General features: G+C 39.3%; 1 protein-coding gene across 1 annotated transcript in view; it reads right to left on the bottom strand.

Moving 5' to 3' along the window:
* Window positions 1–17,300, bottom strand: part of NIPA1 (NIPA magnesium transporter 1) — a 42,341-nt gene that overhangs the window by 20,381 nt on the left and 4,660 nt on the right. The window contains exons 2-3 of the mRNA XM_072960750.1: window positions 4,489–4,536; window positions 3,477–3,567 (exon numbers count right to left, since the gene is read on the bottom strand). Of these exons, the coding sequence (XP_072816851.1) occupies window positions 3,477–3,567; window positions 4,489–4,536 (139 nt within the window). The remainder of the gene's footprint in view (window positions 1–3,476; window positions 3,568–4,488; window positions 4,537–17,300) is intronic.

Raw genomic sequence — 17,300 nt, 5'->3', positions numbered from 1 at the left:
CATAGCTAAACTTTATTTTCCTTCTCTTTTACAGATTAAATCTTTACATCATTTACTCTCGGTTGTGCTAGAGACGTGGGTTTTTTCAGTGAAAATCAGAGATGGAAAGTCTCAGTGGCCACATGCCCCAGATGTTCAGGCAGGTGCTGATGGAGATGCTGGTCGATACCCTGGGTTCACTGCAGTTTTACACAGCACACTTCGCACTGCTGAGTGGGACAACACACCTAGGCATATCACACAATGCCATCACACAGGTCAGGCACCAAATGTGGCATCAACAAGCCATTCAATGTTGTTGTTTCTGTTTTCACACTCAATGGACATCCTGTATATAATGCCTAATTCACTTAGATCGTATTCTGAAGATGCTATCATTAGGATTTAAACTGATGTTCTATTTATTTTTTTTTAATCTAGAGAGATGTCAACTAAATGCAGCTCCTGATACTAGACTGGATCTTGAACTAGAAGGAATAGTAATGGTATAAAGGATAATGGCATAGACTAATGGTATAATGGGTCAATTAACAAGATTGGAATAGGGAAGGAAGATTAGATATATTTATTATAGCAATGTTAAATTTGTCAAAATTTGTTAAAATGTTCTATGTCAAAATTGACACTATTGTTATAAAGAGGATGTCCCTAGTCTTAGAAATACAAGTCAAAGTCTTTAAGAGTGAAGAATCATGACAGATATATATATATATATATATAGAGAGAGAGAGAGAGAGAGAGAGAGAGCGAGATCTACACATATAAATATAACTATTCTCATATGGATCAAAAAAAAACTCCAAAAAACAAAACAAATACCACACTCATAATAAAAGAGTGCTTCTCAACCAGGGTTGATCTGCCCCACAAGAAGCCATTTGCTTATGTCTGAGACATTCTGGGGAGTGAGGGCTCCTGCTGCCTGGTGGATGGAGGCCAGGGATGCTGCTGAACACCCTACAGTGCACAGGTCAGGCCCCCAAAACAAAGAATTATCTGGTCCCAAGTGTCAATCGTATCGAGGCTGAGAAAACCTGATACAGAGAAAGCAAATGATGGAGCCAGTGGGGTAAGATGTCAACAACTGGTGTGTCTGAGTGAGGGGTATGTGGATAGTCTTTTGGGGTGGTGGTAATTAGGTTTACTTATTTTTTATTTATTTAAATGGAGGTACTGGAGATTGAACCCAGGACCTTGTGCATGCAAGGCATGCACTCTACCACTATACCCTCCCCCAGAATACTGTTTTGATTATCCTTAAGCTTACAATTTTTCTGTAATTTGGAAATTAATTCCAAATAAAATATTTTTTAAAACATCTTAAAGAGCACTATGTTGTGATGATCACTTTATCATACATTAAACCACTGCAGACAAAAGCGGACCTATTTGGGGGCTCTCTATTCTATTTCACTGATACAGACACTTTTTTCCAGTGCCACACTCTTTTCATTTCTGTTTCTATATAATTCTAGCAACCTCATCCCATCATCAAGAATACAACTTCTTTTGAAACACATTACATACGTATATACATATTGATATCTTAATTTTTTCCAAATTAATTTTAATTTTCTTCCTTTTAAAAAATCTTTCATTAGGATCTTGAGTCGAAAGCACTCTTTTTAACTATAATGCCATCTCACAGTTCTTTTGGAAACATCTTCTGAAGACGTGGAGCAGTGAACACCTCTGGTGAGAAGACAATTATCACAGTGCATGAGAACAGACCATTCTTTGGAAATCAATGGAGGAAGGCATTTTAATACGTGCACATTAAATGTGCAAAGGTCACAGGGTTGGGTCGTTTATTTGCCTGATTATTTTTCAGGAAACGGAGAGTGAAACTGGGTGAGAAGTGAGACTTTGAGAAGCTAAAGTACTGATTCTCCAATGAGAGCACCTCTTGTGAAATCCAAGATCATACAAAATGCACAGTGATGTTAAGACACATGGGGACACTAGGCGTATGTTTGGAACAATTTACTGCAAACACATTTTCAAAGGTTCACGTGTGGAAAACACTTCTGTGCTTTTTAGGCCACAGACCCTTGAAGCCTGAGTGATTTAAGATAAACAATTAAACACATCTATCCCAGACACACTTCTCTGCAAGGATTTGGAAGTCTGTCTGGAATACAGCAGAAAACCAATGTATCAGTGAGTCAGAAACCTGGACTTTATTTCTCTTGTATCTCTGTTTACCAATGATTTCTTCAAAGGTAAAATAATGTAAATAGGTTCACATGAAGATATGTGTTAACATACTTAATAAATGTCTCATAAAATCATTTTGTAGGTAAGCCAAGTGTAATAAAGAGAAATACTGCTGGCAGCTTTCATGTCCAAAGTCCTCTCTTTTCACCTTTGCTCCATATCCGGGCAACCTGATAAGAAGGACTGTTCACACCCTCAGGCTCTGGCATCCTCAGTCCCTTGGCACTAAAATTTCAAACCATGCAAGCCCCAGCCTCAGCATGAGAACCTCCACCCGGCTCACCTCCTAACTGTAATAAAACCCCCCAAAGCCCTGCCTTGCCTCTGTTCCACTCCAGAACAAACCAGAGCCATCCTGCTTGGGTGATCCGTTCGCTGCTAACTGCTGTGAGTCATAAATCCTTTCACATCCATGGGTGCCCGTGTGTCACATGGCCCAACCTCCATAATTTCTTGGGGCGGGGGACTGCCCAGCATCCAGCAGGGGATGCCAGGCACCCAAATAAAACACTAACTGACTAGTTTTGCGTCCTGATGCCTCAGAATCATTTGCCAAGGAGCTGGGAAGACTCCAGGAAGTCTTCCAGAGCCAAGAGCAGAAGAGTGATGGCATCACATTCACTGAGAGCCATGAGTAAGGCAGGATTTGAAATATACTAAAGCACATGTCTAAGAGAGGGTTAATAATCCACACAACTAAATTTGAATGGGTAAAACTAAACCATATGGTGTGCGATACCGAAGACTTATCTTCAGTTCCAATTTTACTTTTATTATTTTAACAGAAACATTTAAAATGAAAAGTTTTGAAAATTACCATATGATATCACTCATATGTGGAATCTTAGGAAAAAAAAAACTGAAGACAAATGAACTTAAATATAAAACAGAAACAGACTCAGGGACACAGAATATTTTTTAAACTTGTGGTGGCCAGTCAGGGTGGGTAGGGACAGACTGGGAGTTTGAGATTTGTAGATAATGACAGGTATATATAGAAAAGATAAACAAGTTTACACTGTAGAGCACAGCGAAATATATTCAAGATCTTGTAGGAGCTCACGGTGAAAAATAATACAGAAGTGAATATATGTATATTCATGTATGACTGAAAAATTGTGCTGTACACCAGAAACTGACACAACATTGCAAACTGACTATAACTCAATAAAAAAACAAAATAAAATAAAAATAAAATGAAAAGTTTTCTTAAGTTAAACTATGTATTAAAAACCAAAACATAGAATCGCAGCTCTTACCCAAACGGCACTCCAAGGGCACCAAGAGGAGTCACCAGGACCGTGGGGACCGCCGTGTAAGCCAGGAAGTTTCCAATCTGGCCAACAGCCACTGTCAAGAGAACCACAAGGATGTCATTTGCAATGACAAACTCTGAGCACTCATCACAGAGCTGAATTCTGCAAGACCCTGCTCTGAAATGGCTACTTCTTTTCCATTGCTGGTGAGGAAGGAAATGTGGGGCTCATTTGCATGCTCCAGGGTCCTGAGGACAGCAGGCCCCATGGTGCCACTGGCCAACTGCCAGGGGAGTAGTTTCAACCCTCTATGGGAATTCCCAATCTAACCGGCAGTGACTGACAGTGGGGGCGGCGCAGAGTGTATTTCCACTCTCTTCTCAACATCTGTTTTAAGACAGATTGTGTAGACGCCCCACATCCCGTCAAGCAGCCTGGGATCTATCCCAGTGACATGCTGCTGGCACATCACGGGGAAACTACTGCCTGCAAAGGACTGCACCCGGGGCTGCACTGAGAGAGAGAGAGCTTAAACGTGAGTTCTCCAATGAATCCACATCTGCTGGAAAATTTCTTGCTTAAAAGACAATGTGTGACAAATAGACCTCGTGATATTTTGGAAATATCTAACATAATTTTTCTTCTTTATATATTTCAAGTTCTGAACTCTAATTTTATTATTTTTCCATTACAGCACATGACCTCTGATCGTGAGGCTGGGCGAAGAAACTCTCCTTTGTAAAACCAATTGTGTTGAGCAGATGCCAACAGCCCAACTACCGATGAGGAAGCAGGAGTTGTTTTAATTTGTTCGGACCCAGGACAGTCTGACCTGGACAAAATTCAGGGCTAACTGCAGGCAGCAGAAACCTCTGCCTCCTCCTTCCACAGCCTCCCACACTTCTGGTCCTCATTCCAAAGAACAAGCTAGAGTCATCCCACCCGCTCCAGCCCTGCCAGACAAGTGACTGACCTTAAGAAAAAAGAGCAAGTTCCTCACCACGCAGGTACTTACTTGCAATTGTGCCTGCCCACCACACAATGTCTGTTAAATAGGAGGTACCTATAAAAGAGAGGAATGTCAGCGAAGTATGAAGCAAGAGATTTACAAGCTACATACTTAAGAGGAATTTTTAAATAAAAGCTAAAACGGAAAAGAATAATGAATGCCATTCTGTTTATTTATCCGACAAAGAATCTTTGAATTAGTCTATAAATAGCAGCATGAGAAATCACTAAAAGTGGCAAAAATATATTTGCAACCAACACAAGTGGGCCCAAACAAATAAAATCTTTATAAAATTTTTTTTTCACTCAACACATCATCCAGAGACATAAACGTTCTTTGGAATAACATTTTATATATTGATTTCAAATGAGATTTAGCCTTCAAAGTCCAAATTCTCTCATGCATTTACTGAAACCTATTTATATGATAATTTTACTAGCATAGGGTTCAATGACTTGCTACTTAAACAGGTTATTCAATGTTCATAATATAGACCTGAGACAGGCTGGGTCCTGGGGTCTGGGGCCCTTTGGTGCAGTGCTTGCACCTGGACAGACATCTCCTGGAGCAGCAGAATACAAACAAACTATAAGGGACTAAAAATAACTGCACACACAGTTGGAGCAAATTATGAGCAACAAAAATACAAAAAGACCAAAACCTAACTGTCACTTCTGAGGTGCTGGGAGCAGAAGCAGGGCCCTGCTTGTGATCCCCGCACACAGCATCACCAAGGGGGTGGGCACACCACCTTTGCTACCAGGTCCACCTCCACCCTCACCCATTTAAGGGACCAGTTCACCCCACCCTCAGAGCGCAAGCAAGGGAAACTCTTCTTTGTTTTCACTTCCTCCTGCTACAGCATGAGTCTCAATAAAGCCTTGCCTGAATTTCTCATCTGGCCTCTTACCAATTTCTAATGATTAACGAGTCCAACAACCCAGGTCGGTAATAGAACCTTTGTGGCATGGCTCTTTTTATAACCATTTGAAAATGGTTGAAAGCAGACCCTTACACTCACTGGACAATCTGATACTGCGCACAATGCTTTCTCTTTTGCTCTCATGGATCAGCCTCCTACATTCCCATGCTGTCCAAGCAGGCAGAGGTGCAGGGGCAGCTGTCTAGGTCTCCCCACCACATCCCTTCCCCCTTCTGTCCTTCAGATATGTCAAAAGTCTCCCACCTGGAGTACGTTTTTCCATTTCAGATTAGAATATCTGATTCTCATTGGATGTTTTAATTCTCAGTAATCTGATATAATGAACATATAGAAGCCAGCCTGCTTCACCGAGGAGCAGCGCTACAGGTATTTAAAAAGGACTTTTTAAAAAACAGGACCAATAATAAGGATAGGGTAGGAGGAATGGTCAAGTTCAAATATCATCATTTAGTAACATCACAGTAAAGACAGATTCAGGCAAGAACCATAAATGGAGACTAAGACAAGTGACTGAAAGTTTGTTGAGGAACAAGATTGTCACATAGTCTCCATGAATCACCCCCACCGGTTTTTTATTAATCACAAAGAGAAAAAGTTATTTTTTACAGCACTCTAAGATCCTGACAGACATCACCTTAACCAAGAGTCAAAGTTAACACCATTAGCAATGAGATAAACCAATATCCTATGCCTCCGGAGGGTGCACTGAGAAGGGCACATCACATCTGTGGTGCACCTGCCACAGGGCACCATCTGAATCCAATCACAAGGAAACAAACAGTCCACACATCAGCTAGCCTACGCTCTTCCAAAATGGCAAGGTCATGAAAGACAAAGGCTAGGGAACTACTGCAGATGAAAGGAAACTAAAGAGATGTGGCTAAGAAAGAGAAAGAAAAATACCATACGGTATCACTCATATGTGGAATCTAAAAAAAAAAGAACAAAGAGAAAACAGGACACTAATGAACTCATCTACAAAACAGAAGCAGACTCATAGACATAGTAAACAATCTCATGGTTCCACCTGGGGGGGGAAGAAGTGGGTGGGAAGGGATAAATTTGGAAATTTAAGATTTGTAAATGTTAACCACTATATATAAAAATAGATAAAAACCAAATTTCTTCTCTACAGCAGAGGGAACTATATTCTGTATCTTGTAATACCCATAATGAGAAAGAATATGAAAATGAATACACAAATACATATGCATGACTGGGAGTTTGTGCTGTACACCAGAAATTGACACATTGTAACTGATCATACTTCAATTAAAAAAAGAGACATGTGGCTAAACACAGTACATGACCCTAGTTGGAAAAAAAGGTTGCTATAAAGGACAGCATGGGGCAAATGGCAAAACTTGAATGTGGGCTATTGTAGACAACAGAATAACAAAACCTCTCCACTTTCTGCATGAGAATATGACTTTTGGTCCACTTTCTGGCTCTATAAAGCTGACAGTCACGTACGCAGAGGGCAACACTTAAGGTAAAAATGACTTCTGATGGGCAAATGGCCCTGACTGGAGGTCTGTGAACACCTACTGAAGATTATCACTCGGGCTCCCCTGAGGACAGAATCTCTGGGCATAAGCACAGCTCCTGTGGGGCCTGGAAGCTCTGCCTCTGTGACCTTATGCTGGGGGGCATGAGGCTTGTAAAGCTGGCCAGCTGTGGCACTACCTGCTGCAATCCTGCCTCTGAGCCTCTAAGCAATGCTCTGCCTCTGCTGCCAGCCTGCAGCAGCAGGGGCTGACACTGGCTGTGGCTCCTGTCCCATGTCCCAAGTGGGTCTGCAACGGCAGCCCATGATGTCCTATATGTCAGAAAGTAGAGCTGAGCATAAAAATGCTCTGCAGTGAACACTGCAGAACAATTATCAACCATCAGTACAGAATCAACACTGAATTTCCCAAATGTGCTAATCACACTGTGGCTAGTTTAGACATTGTCTTTTACTTATATGCAGCATTTATAGTAAAAAAAAAAAAAGTTCCAGAATTTCCAAAGCAATCCTGAGAAAAAAGGCATCACCTTCCCAGGTTTCAGACAATACTACAAAACTATAGTAATCAAAACAGTGTGGTACTGGCACAAAAAGAGACAAAGAGATAAATGGAACAAAACAGACAGCCCAGAAATAAAGCTACACACCTATGGTCAATTAATCTATGACAAAGGAGGTAATAATATACAATAGAAGAAAGACTTCAGCAAGTGGTATTGGGAAAGCTGAACAGCCATCAGAACACTCCCTCACATCATACACAAAAATAAACTCAAAATTATTTAAAAACCGAAATATAAGACATGACAACATAAAAGTCCTAGAAAAGAACACAGGCAAAACATTCTCTGACATAAACTGTAACAGTATTTTCTCAGACCAGTCTCCCAAAGTAAAAGAAATAAAGGCAAAAATATACAAATGGTATGTAAACTTAAAAGCTTTTGCACAGCAAAAGAAACAAACAAAACAAAAAGACATCTATGAAATGGGAGAGAATATTTGAAAATGATGCAATTGACAAGGGGTTAATTCCCAAAATGTTCAAACATTTCATACAACTCAGTATCAAAAAAACGATCAAAAAATGGGCAGAAGACCTAAATACAGATGACCAAGGCACATGAAAAGATGCTCAACATCACTAATTATTAGAGAAGCAAATCAAAACCACAATGAGGTATCACCTCACACTGGCCATAATGGCCATCATCAAAAAATCTACAAATAATAAATGCTGGAGAGAGTGTGGAGCAAAGGAAATCCTCCTACCCTGTTGGTGGGAATATAAATTCATGTAGCCACTATGGAAAGAGTATGGAAGTTGCCTAAAAACTAAAAATAGAACTACCATATGGTCCAGCAATTCCACTCTTGGGTATATATTGGGAAAACACAAAAACTCTTAATTTGAAAAGACACATGCATCCCAAAGCTCACAACAGCACTATTTACAATAGCCAAGACATGGAAGCAACCTAAGTGTCCATCAACAGATGAATGGATAAAGAAGATGTGAGAAATATATAGATATATATACACACACACACACTTACATATACATATACTGGAATACTACTCAGCCATTAAAAAGAATTAAATATTGTCATTCACAGCAACATGGATGGACCTAGAGAATATCACACTAAATAAGCCAGAGAAAAACAAAGATTATACAATACCACTTATATGTGGAATCTAAATATAATGCAAATTAATTTATGCACAAAGCAGAAACAGATTAACAGACACAGAAAACAAATTTATGGTTACCAAAGGGGAAAGGGGGGAAGGATAAATCAGCAGGAGTATGGGATTAACAGGTATACACCACTATACATAAAACAGATAAGCAACAAGGATGTACTATATAACACAGGAAACAATACTCAGTATCTTATAATAATCTATAGTGGAAAGTAATCTAAAAAAAATATGTGTGTATATATATACACACACACACATACACACACACACATAAGTGAATCACTCTGCTGCACACCTAAAACACTGATATTGTAAATAACTATGCTTCAATAAAAAATTAAAAATAAAAGCCAAACTCATAGATACAAAGAACAAACCGGTGGTTGCCATAGGTAGGGGGTGAAGGGGGTCAAATGGTACAAACTTCCAGATATAAAATAAGTAAGTCCTGGGGATGCAATGTACAGCATGATGACTGTAGTTAGCAATACTGTATAGTGTATGAAAGTTGCTAAACAAGCAGATCTTAAAAGATCTCATCACAGGGGAAAATTGTATCTAAGTGTGGTGATACATGTCACCTAGATCTATTTTGGTGATCATTTCCATAAATATAGAATAATTATGAAGCATACCTGAAACAAAATAGCATTATATGTCAATTATATCTCAATTGTTTTAAAAAAGATACTACTGAAAATAACAAAAAATTTTTTGTGAATCACCATTTTGTACACTTGTAACTTACATAGTATTGTACACCAACAATACCTCAATAAAAGTAAAACTTAAAAATCAGTCATTAATCTGCACTCACCTCATTAAAGGAAGTCTACCAGTTCATCAAGAGACATACATACACGCAATGAAATAAAATAAAAGAAAAAAAATTTAAAGAAAAAAATGTCCCTGTACCTAATAAATGCATGGTGTTTGTTTAAAAATGAAAAGTCATGAAGTTCACTTCCAAATGCTGGTGTGAGGAGACTCATGGACAGTTCCTCAGCAAAACAATCACAACTGGTAAATAAAGTAGCACAAAAATAAATTTGAAGTCTCTGGAAATTGTCCCAAGAGCTTACAGCAAATGCAGAAACATTTATTCAAGAAAATCTACAGAATCTCAGTAAGAACAGTGAGTCTTTAGCACATGGGCCAAGACCCACTCCCTCTCTCCCTGCTGCAGCTCAGCTTGATAGAAGTTCCACTCCAGGCTGGTGTGACCAGAAAAGACAGGGCTCCCCTCCCCTTCAGCTCTCAATCATCAGGAGAGCAAGCTTCCAGCATTTCTAATCCCTTTCAATTGCAATTTGAAGAGGCTAAATATCTGGTTGGTACATCCAACAGGTTGGCGACTCCCTTCCTTCACCCAGTCCCTACTCTTGGGGTGGAGACTCTACCCCAGGCATAGCAAGCCCTGATCATCCTGTCACAAGCTTGAAGGAAGGCAGCAGCAGGTCCTACATCTGGAGAGGCAAGCAGAGAAGATCAGAGGGTACCTCCCCTACCCAGTAACTGTTCTCAACAAATGCACCTGCCTGAATTTAACTGGATAAGACTGTGAAACAATTAACTTTTGTTAAATACAAAGAAACAAGAAAATGTGGGGAAAATGCAGCCCCCCCCCAAAAACCTGCCTGTAAGAGGGCCTAGATGTTAGATTTAACAGAAACTTCAAACCAGGCACTAAAACTATGCTCAAATAACTACAGGAAACTTAAACTTAAGGAAGTAAAAGAGGATATATGACTGCTTATCATCAAACAGAGATTATCAGGAAAGAGATAGAAATTATTTTTTTAAATGCCAAATGGAAGCTCTGGGGTTGAAAAGTACAATAACAGAAAGGAAAAAAAAATCAACAGAAAATTTGAACTTCCTTGCAGAAGACAGACTCAGTGAACTTGAAGACATATTGATAAAAATTATACATTTTGACAAACACAGAGAAAAAGGTACAAAGAAAAATAAATAGAGCCTTACAGAAATGTACATCATTAAGAATATCAACATAGACATAATATGATTATCAGAAAGAAAGAAAAGTATCAAAAAAAATAGTGAAATTTACCAAATGGGATAAAAATCTATACATCCAAGAAGCTCAAAAAAATCCAACAGGACAAACACAAAGATATCCACATCCTTTCACATATTGGTAAAAATGCTCAAAGACAAAATTCTGAAGCAAGAGAAAAACCACTGACAAGGGAATCCCATTAAGATTAACAACTGACTTCTCAGCAAAATAGTGGGGGCAAGAAAGCAGTGGAATAATATAGTCAGTGTTCTGAAAGGGAAAAAAAAACTGTCAGCCAAGAATCTTATATCCAGCAGAACTATCTTTCAAATATGAAGCCAAAACAAAGACATTCCCAGATAAGGAAAATTACAGAGAATTCATTGAGAATAGCCTTGCCTTACAATAAATATTAAATGAAGTTCTTCAGGTGAAAGCAAGTAACCCCAGATGGTAATTTGAATACACACACACACACACATACACACACATACACACCCTCTAGCAATGATAAAGGTAATTATATAATTATAAAAGACAGTATAAATGAAACTTTACTGTCCTTTCTCATTTTAACTGATTTGAAGAGGTACTGAATGAATACATAAATTACTGTATTGCTGGGTGTATAACATAACAGCATTATACATATGTTACATATAACATACAGTAATATATTTGACAAGAACAGCACATGTGTGTAAGCAAAGTTTTACTGAGTAAGGACATGGTAACCTGGTGGTAACTTGAGCCACAGAAGCAAATGAAGAGAATAAGAAATGGCAAATAAGAAAGTGACATAACAAACACTATAAATTTATACTTGCTTTCTTTTGTTTTCTAAGCTTATTTAGAACATAAAATTATATAAATTTTATATTATCTTAATTATAAGCCAAAACAATATATTGTTGGGTTTGTAACGTAAAAAATGTAACATGTACAAGAATGATAAAATAAAGGAAGAAGCAATGTCGCTATATAGAAGTAATGTTTCTTTAACTGGAGTTTAGTTAAAGGATAAAGTAGATTCTGTAAGTTAAGATGCAATGGTAAGCTCTAGAGCAAATAATTTAAAAATATGGTAAAAAATCATTAAAGGAACTAAAATGTTACTCTAGAAAAATTCACTGAATGCAAATAAAGGAATAAATGAATAGAGGAACAGAATATAAGACAGAGAAAACAAAGAGTAAATGGCATAAATTCAACTGTAATGATTAAAACATAACATGTCGGTTGGTTTACAGTGTCACTGAAGTCTTCTATTTCCTTGTTGATCTTCTGCCTAGTTTTTCTATCCGTTTTTGAAAGTATGTTACTAACACCTCCAACTATTGCCTTTTAATCGTCTATTTCTCTCCTGGGGCTTTGTTGTTAGGTGCACATATAATTGTTATATCTTCCTGATGGATGGATCAGATCATTGTCATAAAGTGTCTTTCTTTGTCTCTAGTAACAATTTTTGTCTTAAAGTCTATTCTGTCTCATATTAGCATAGCCACTCCTGATCTATTTTGTCTGTAAGTAAGTACTTGTATTCTTCCTTTTAAACAACTGAACGTAATTCATTCTAGATTCTGAAGCTCATTTTGCTAGAAGATGCACACAATAAATTACTCAATAACTTTTCCAAGCTCTATATATGATATTAAAAAGATTTTAGGACTTTGAAATTGAGGAATCAGTCACAATCTTTCCTGTTGTGGGTGCAGGGGTGTCTATGCTGAGGGCAGGGAAAGGCCAGTTCCCTTTATTGTAATGAATATAGTTTGGTCATGAGTGTTTATGAGTCACAGGATCACTGCTACCGCAGCAGCTAGAATGTGGGCAGCCCTCCTGCAGTGAGAGCCGGTCCAAGGGTGCCAGTGGCCAGCACAAGGGGACCCACTGAGGCTCTCCTCTTTCACTGCTAGTTTTCCCCACACCATTAAACAGCATACGGCACATGCTTTTTGGTGGCTTGAAATGGATTCTGTCACTAACATGGGAAAGAACATGGGATACCAGGTACCCAGGGATACAGAAATAACAAGCTTTTGGCCTCCCTTTAGTCAAACGGTACAGGTCAGTTCCAAGTGTTCTAGGAGGACCCACTCACACCCCCAAGGAGGAGCTTGTATTTGCTGAAATCCAAAAGGTACTGTGATCACCCTCAGCTTTTAAGTCAGTATTAGGGAAAATTTTTCTGATTCCATGGACATCAAATAAATCAATTTTCTATCTGGACATCTGCCTCACATCCTTAACTGCTGATCAAAGTAATGCTCTTCCACATGGTCCACAAGGGCCCGGTCCAGCAGCATCCCCTGTGCCCTGCCCTGAAGGAAGTCCATGGTTCTTCCTGCCCACCCGCCTGTGCCTAGCCTCCTCACTCAGCTGGCTGCCCCAGGTTCCATCCTTATGCAGCCAGAAACTCCTAGGTGTCTGCACTCCATGTTGGCTTTTGGGCCCTAAGACAGATATTATTCTCATGTCCTAAAACGACTTGGTTCCTTCATAGTTTCACCTTCACTGCTGTCCCCAAAAATCCTAAAGTCACTCACTTGACACCCCCAGAAAGTACCTGTTCAAACCTATGTCCATGCTCTCCTCTTTCCAGCTGAAACCTGGGACTCTTCAAGTTCTTTGGCCTCAGCAAGAACAAAGAGCCTCAGAATTGTAGAACGTTGAGGATCTTGTTTGTTCACCTGACTACACTCGTGCCTCCTCCCCTCCACTCCCAGCTGTGGGTTACAAAGGTAGCAACGGTTAAGGTTCAGAATTTTTTTTCCTCATGCTGGAAACCTTGGATGCTAACTGAGAGTTGAATGGCTGTTTATAACAGCTGAACTATAAGACAAAGAAGTGTTGTGCAAATACAAAAGGGGCTTGTCGGGATGATAATGTCAACTGGCAGCGATGCTGTTCAACCATGGACTTGTGGCTTCTAAATCCTTCCATTTAGTTATAAATGTAAATCAGAAATATTCTTAAAATATGACTTTGAAGCATAGAAATACAGATAGTCATCTAGCTTATTTACCTTCTGATTATACATAGAAAAATTGCTTCCATCCCTGGGTGCTCTTAACAGAAGCAGCAGAAGTTGCTAACAGCCAAGCAAGAGTGGATCACTGTGTCTTTACTAATTAACTAATGCCCTGACTTCAAAAAACGTGTAAAAAGATGTTACATGGTTTTTACAGAGTTCTTAAAAAAGGACTATCAAGAAATTTTCTTTCCTGTCACCAACACAGCTAGATAAGGGCATTAATTAGACCCAATCTGACCACCTGGTTTTCATCAACTTATGAATGAATTTTGTACTTGAAGTTGTTTGTATGTTGGTTGTTAGATGTGCAGATTTATTTTCCTAAAAAACAGCTGAGCAATCTTGAAAAAGAAGAACAAAGTTATGACTTATACAACCTGATTTTAAGATTGACTGTAAAACTACATAATCAAGACCGTGTGGTACTGACATAAGGAAAGACAGATACGATAAAACAGAACAGAGCTCAGAAATCAACCCGCACTCAGATCATGGACTAAAGCAACAGTGTAACTGAATAAGGAAGTATCTTCAACAAATGTTGCTGAACCAACTGTATACCAGTAGGGAAAATACTGAACCTTGATTCATATCTTAATCATACACAAAAATTAAATCAAGACAGACCTTAAGGTAAAAGCTAATGCTATAAAATTCCTAGAGGAAAACACAAGAGGATGCCACTGTGACCTGAAGCAAAACAGAGATTTTTTTTTTTTAGGCAGAAATAAAAAAGTACTAATCACATGGAAGAGAAAAAAAAAGATAAGTGATACTTGATTAAAATGAAACACTTCTGCTCTTCAAGAGGCACCTTTAAGAAAATGAAAATGCAAGCTTCAGGGAAAATATTTGCAAATATTTCCTGACAAAGGACTTATACCCAGATTATATATATAAAATATATATGATATATACTGCCCATCAATAATAAAAAGATACAACCCAATAAAATATACGCAGAAGTCTTGAAAAGGCATCTCACAAAAGAACATATACAAATGGCCAATCAACTCATCATAAGATGTTGGTATCAGAGAACTACAAATTAAAAACAAAATGAGATACCACTGTACACCCACTGGGAATGGCTAAAATTAAACGCTGAAGAGAATGTGGAGACCCACCTGGGACTCTCATTCGTTGCTGACAGGAGTGTAAAATGGTACAACTGTAGTGGGAAATTGTCCAGCAGTTCCTTAAAGTTTAGTTATATCTCTACTCCATGACCCAGCACTGCATGAGCCAGCAATATTACGCCAAGATATTTACCCCAAAGATACGAACACTCTAAGTCAAAAAAGAATTAAGTAAGAACTGTCACTGCGTCTTTACTCAAACAGCAAAAATTTGGAAACAACCAAATGCTCAGAATGGATAAGCAGACTGTGACATAGTCAAACAATGGAACACTGCTCAGCAACGTACGTACCACTGACACACACATCATGATGAATCTTCAAATCACAATCTGCAAAGAAAGGGAAGGAAGGCGGGAAGGAAGGAAGGAAGAAAAGAGGGGAGGTGCACCAGTGGTAGCAATGCATGGGTCAAGACCGGATCTCAATTCCAAAAGACAAACTGGGGGGAAAAAACTGATGAGATAATCACAGAAATCCAAACACTGACCAGATATGTGAGAACATTGAGGAATTACTGTCAATTTTTAGGTGCAATGAAGGTATTACAGTTATGTTTCACAAAGAGATACAGAAATACATAAGGGAGATGGTATTCTGCCTGGAATTTGTCAAAAACTCCACAGGGGTGGCGGCAGAGAGCTGGCACTGGGGTACAGACGAAATGAGGCTGGCTCAGACTGATGACTGTTGAGGCTGGGGGACAGGTACACGGGGGTCCTTTTCACTGTTTTCTCTATGTATACGTTTGATATTTTCCGTAGTAGAAAAGCTTTTTTTTGTTTTAATTTTTAAGGATAGATAAAAGTTTTTGGAATGTCTGATAGGTATTATTTTATGATTCTCTGTACCTTACATATATTTTGTACATAGGACTTATTCATTAAAATTCAATTTTGAAATATAAGCATTGAATGTGACTAGGAAGAAACACATCTTAGTTGTAACAGTAGCTATTTCAAGGTAAGGAGATGAATACTTTTTATTTTCCTATTCATAGTAGCACATATTTCCCAGGTTTTAAACAATGACCATATATTCTATAGTCAGGAAGATGCTCTTTTTTTTTTTTTCACTTTTTCTGTATATATTTTTTTTTCACTGAAGTATAGTCAGTTTACAATGTTGTGTCAGTTTCTGGTGTCCAGCACAATGCTTCAGTCATACATGAACATACATACATTCATTTTCATATTCTTTTTCACCATGAGCTACTACAAGACGATGTTCTTTTAAAAACATGACTATGCCCAGGTTCTGGGAATTCATGGTAAACTCTGAGTAATCATATCACACCGAAGAGCTTGTTGGCTGGGCACCAACAAGCAAGGTAAACCTGGCCGATCCAGACAACATCTAAAAGGGGTCAGTTTACAGCCGCAGGGTCCTGGCCCCCCAGCTGTGGGGTCAGGGAGTGCGGGACTGGGCATATTCTTTTTGAAAAGTGGTCTTTCTAGTTGCTTATGGTTCAACAACTTTTGTAAAGGGTTGTTTACTCATTAAGGGCTTAATTAAAAGACTGGAAATACAAGTTATATTATATTTTACACTATATCTGTAAACATTTTTGAGGAAAAAAGATAATCTGTCCAAAAGCAGTTCAGTAAGACCAAGGGGTATCTCGTGTACGAATTTATGTTAGTGATCTAGTTCCACTTCTGTCCTATGAAAATATGAAATTCGTACCTGCCTTACTGTCTTTAGGTTTTATTTACATGCACTTATAATAACCCATTATCAGAGCACCAGCTTTTTCCAAGTGAATTGTGAGGGGTCTCATCAGAAAAGCCTTATCTGAGGTGAATGTATCTGTCTCTTCCCTCGCCTTCCCTGCAGGGAGCAGAGGAAGAAAGACCTTCAAAGTCAGGCGGAGCTGGGTTCCGGCCCCGGGACCACCAGCCCGGCACCAAGTGCATGTGTCATCTCCCTCTTCTGTAGCCTGGTCCGTACACAGTCCCCTCCCACACTGGGCCTGGGCTGGCTGAGGACGCCAACAGGATGTGGCAGAAATGGCACTGCAGGACTTCCAGGGCCAGGCCACAGGGATCCACACAGCTTCCACTTTAGCCTTTGGAAGGTTGGTGCAGGGGAAGCTATCTGCCATGTCTGACTCCTCCAGGACCACTGCGGCGTAGGGAAGCCTCCAGGGAACAGCAGGGAGGGATGGAGGGATGGAAGGAGAGAGGAGGGAAGAAAGGCAGGACAAGAGAGGGGATGGGGCTCAGGGAGCCCCCAGCTATTCCAGCTTTCCCAGACAAATTAGTCAAGAACTCACATCTCAGATGACTCGAGCTCCAGCCACCACCTGACTGCAACCCACCAGAAGACCCCAACGGAGAGGGGCCCGTGTGAGTCCAGTGACTCCACGGAACCATGGCAGATGCTCGAGTCTGGGACACGATGAGCCTTCCGTGAGGAGCAGCCTTCCTTATCTTCTCTTCTTACGGAAACACTATCAGGTAAAC

Source organism: Vicugna pacos, chromosome 5 (assembly GCF_048564905.1).
Source record: "Vicugna pacos chromosome 5, VicPac4, whole genome shotgun sequence".
Lineage (NCBI taxonomy): Eukaryota > Metazoa > Chordata > Mammalia > Artiodactyla > Camelidae > Vicugna > Vicugna pacos.
This window is presented reverse-complemented; position numbering and strand designations above follow the sequence as displayed.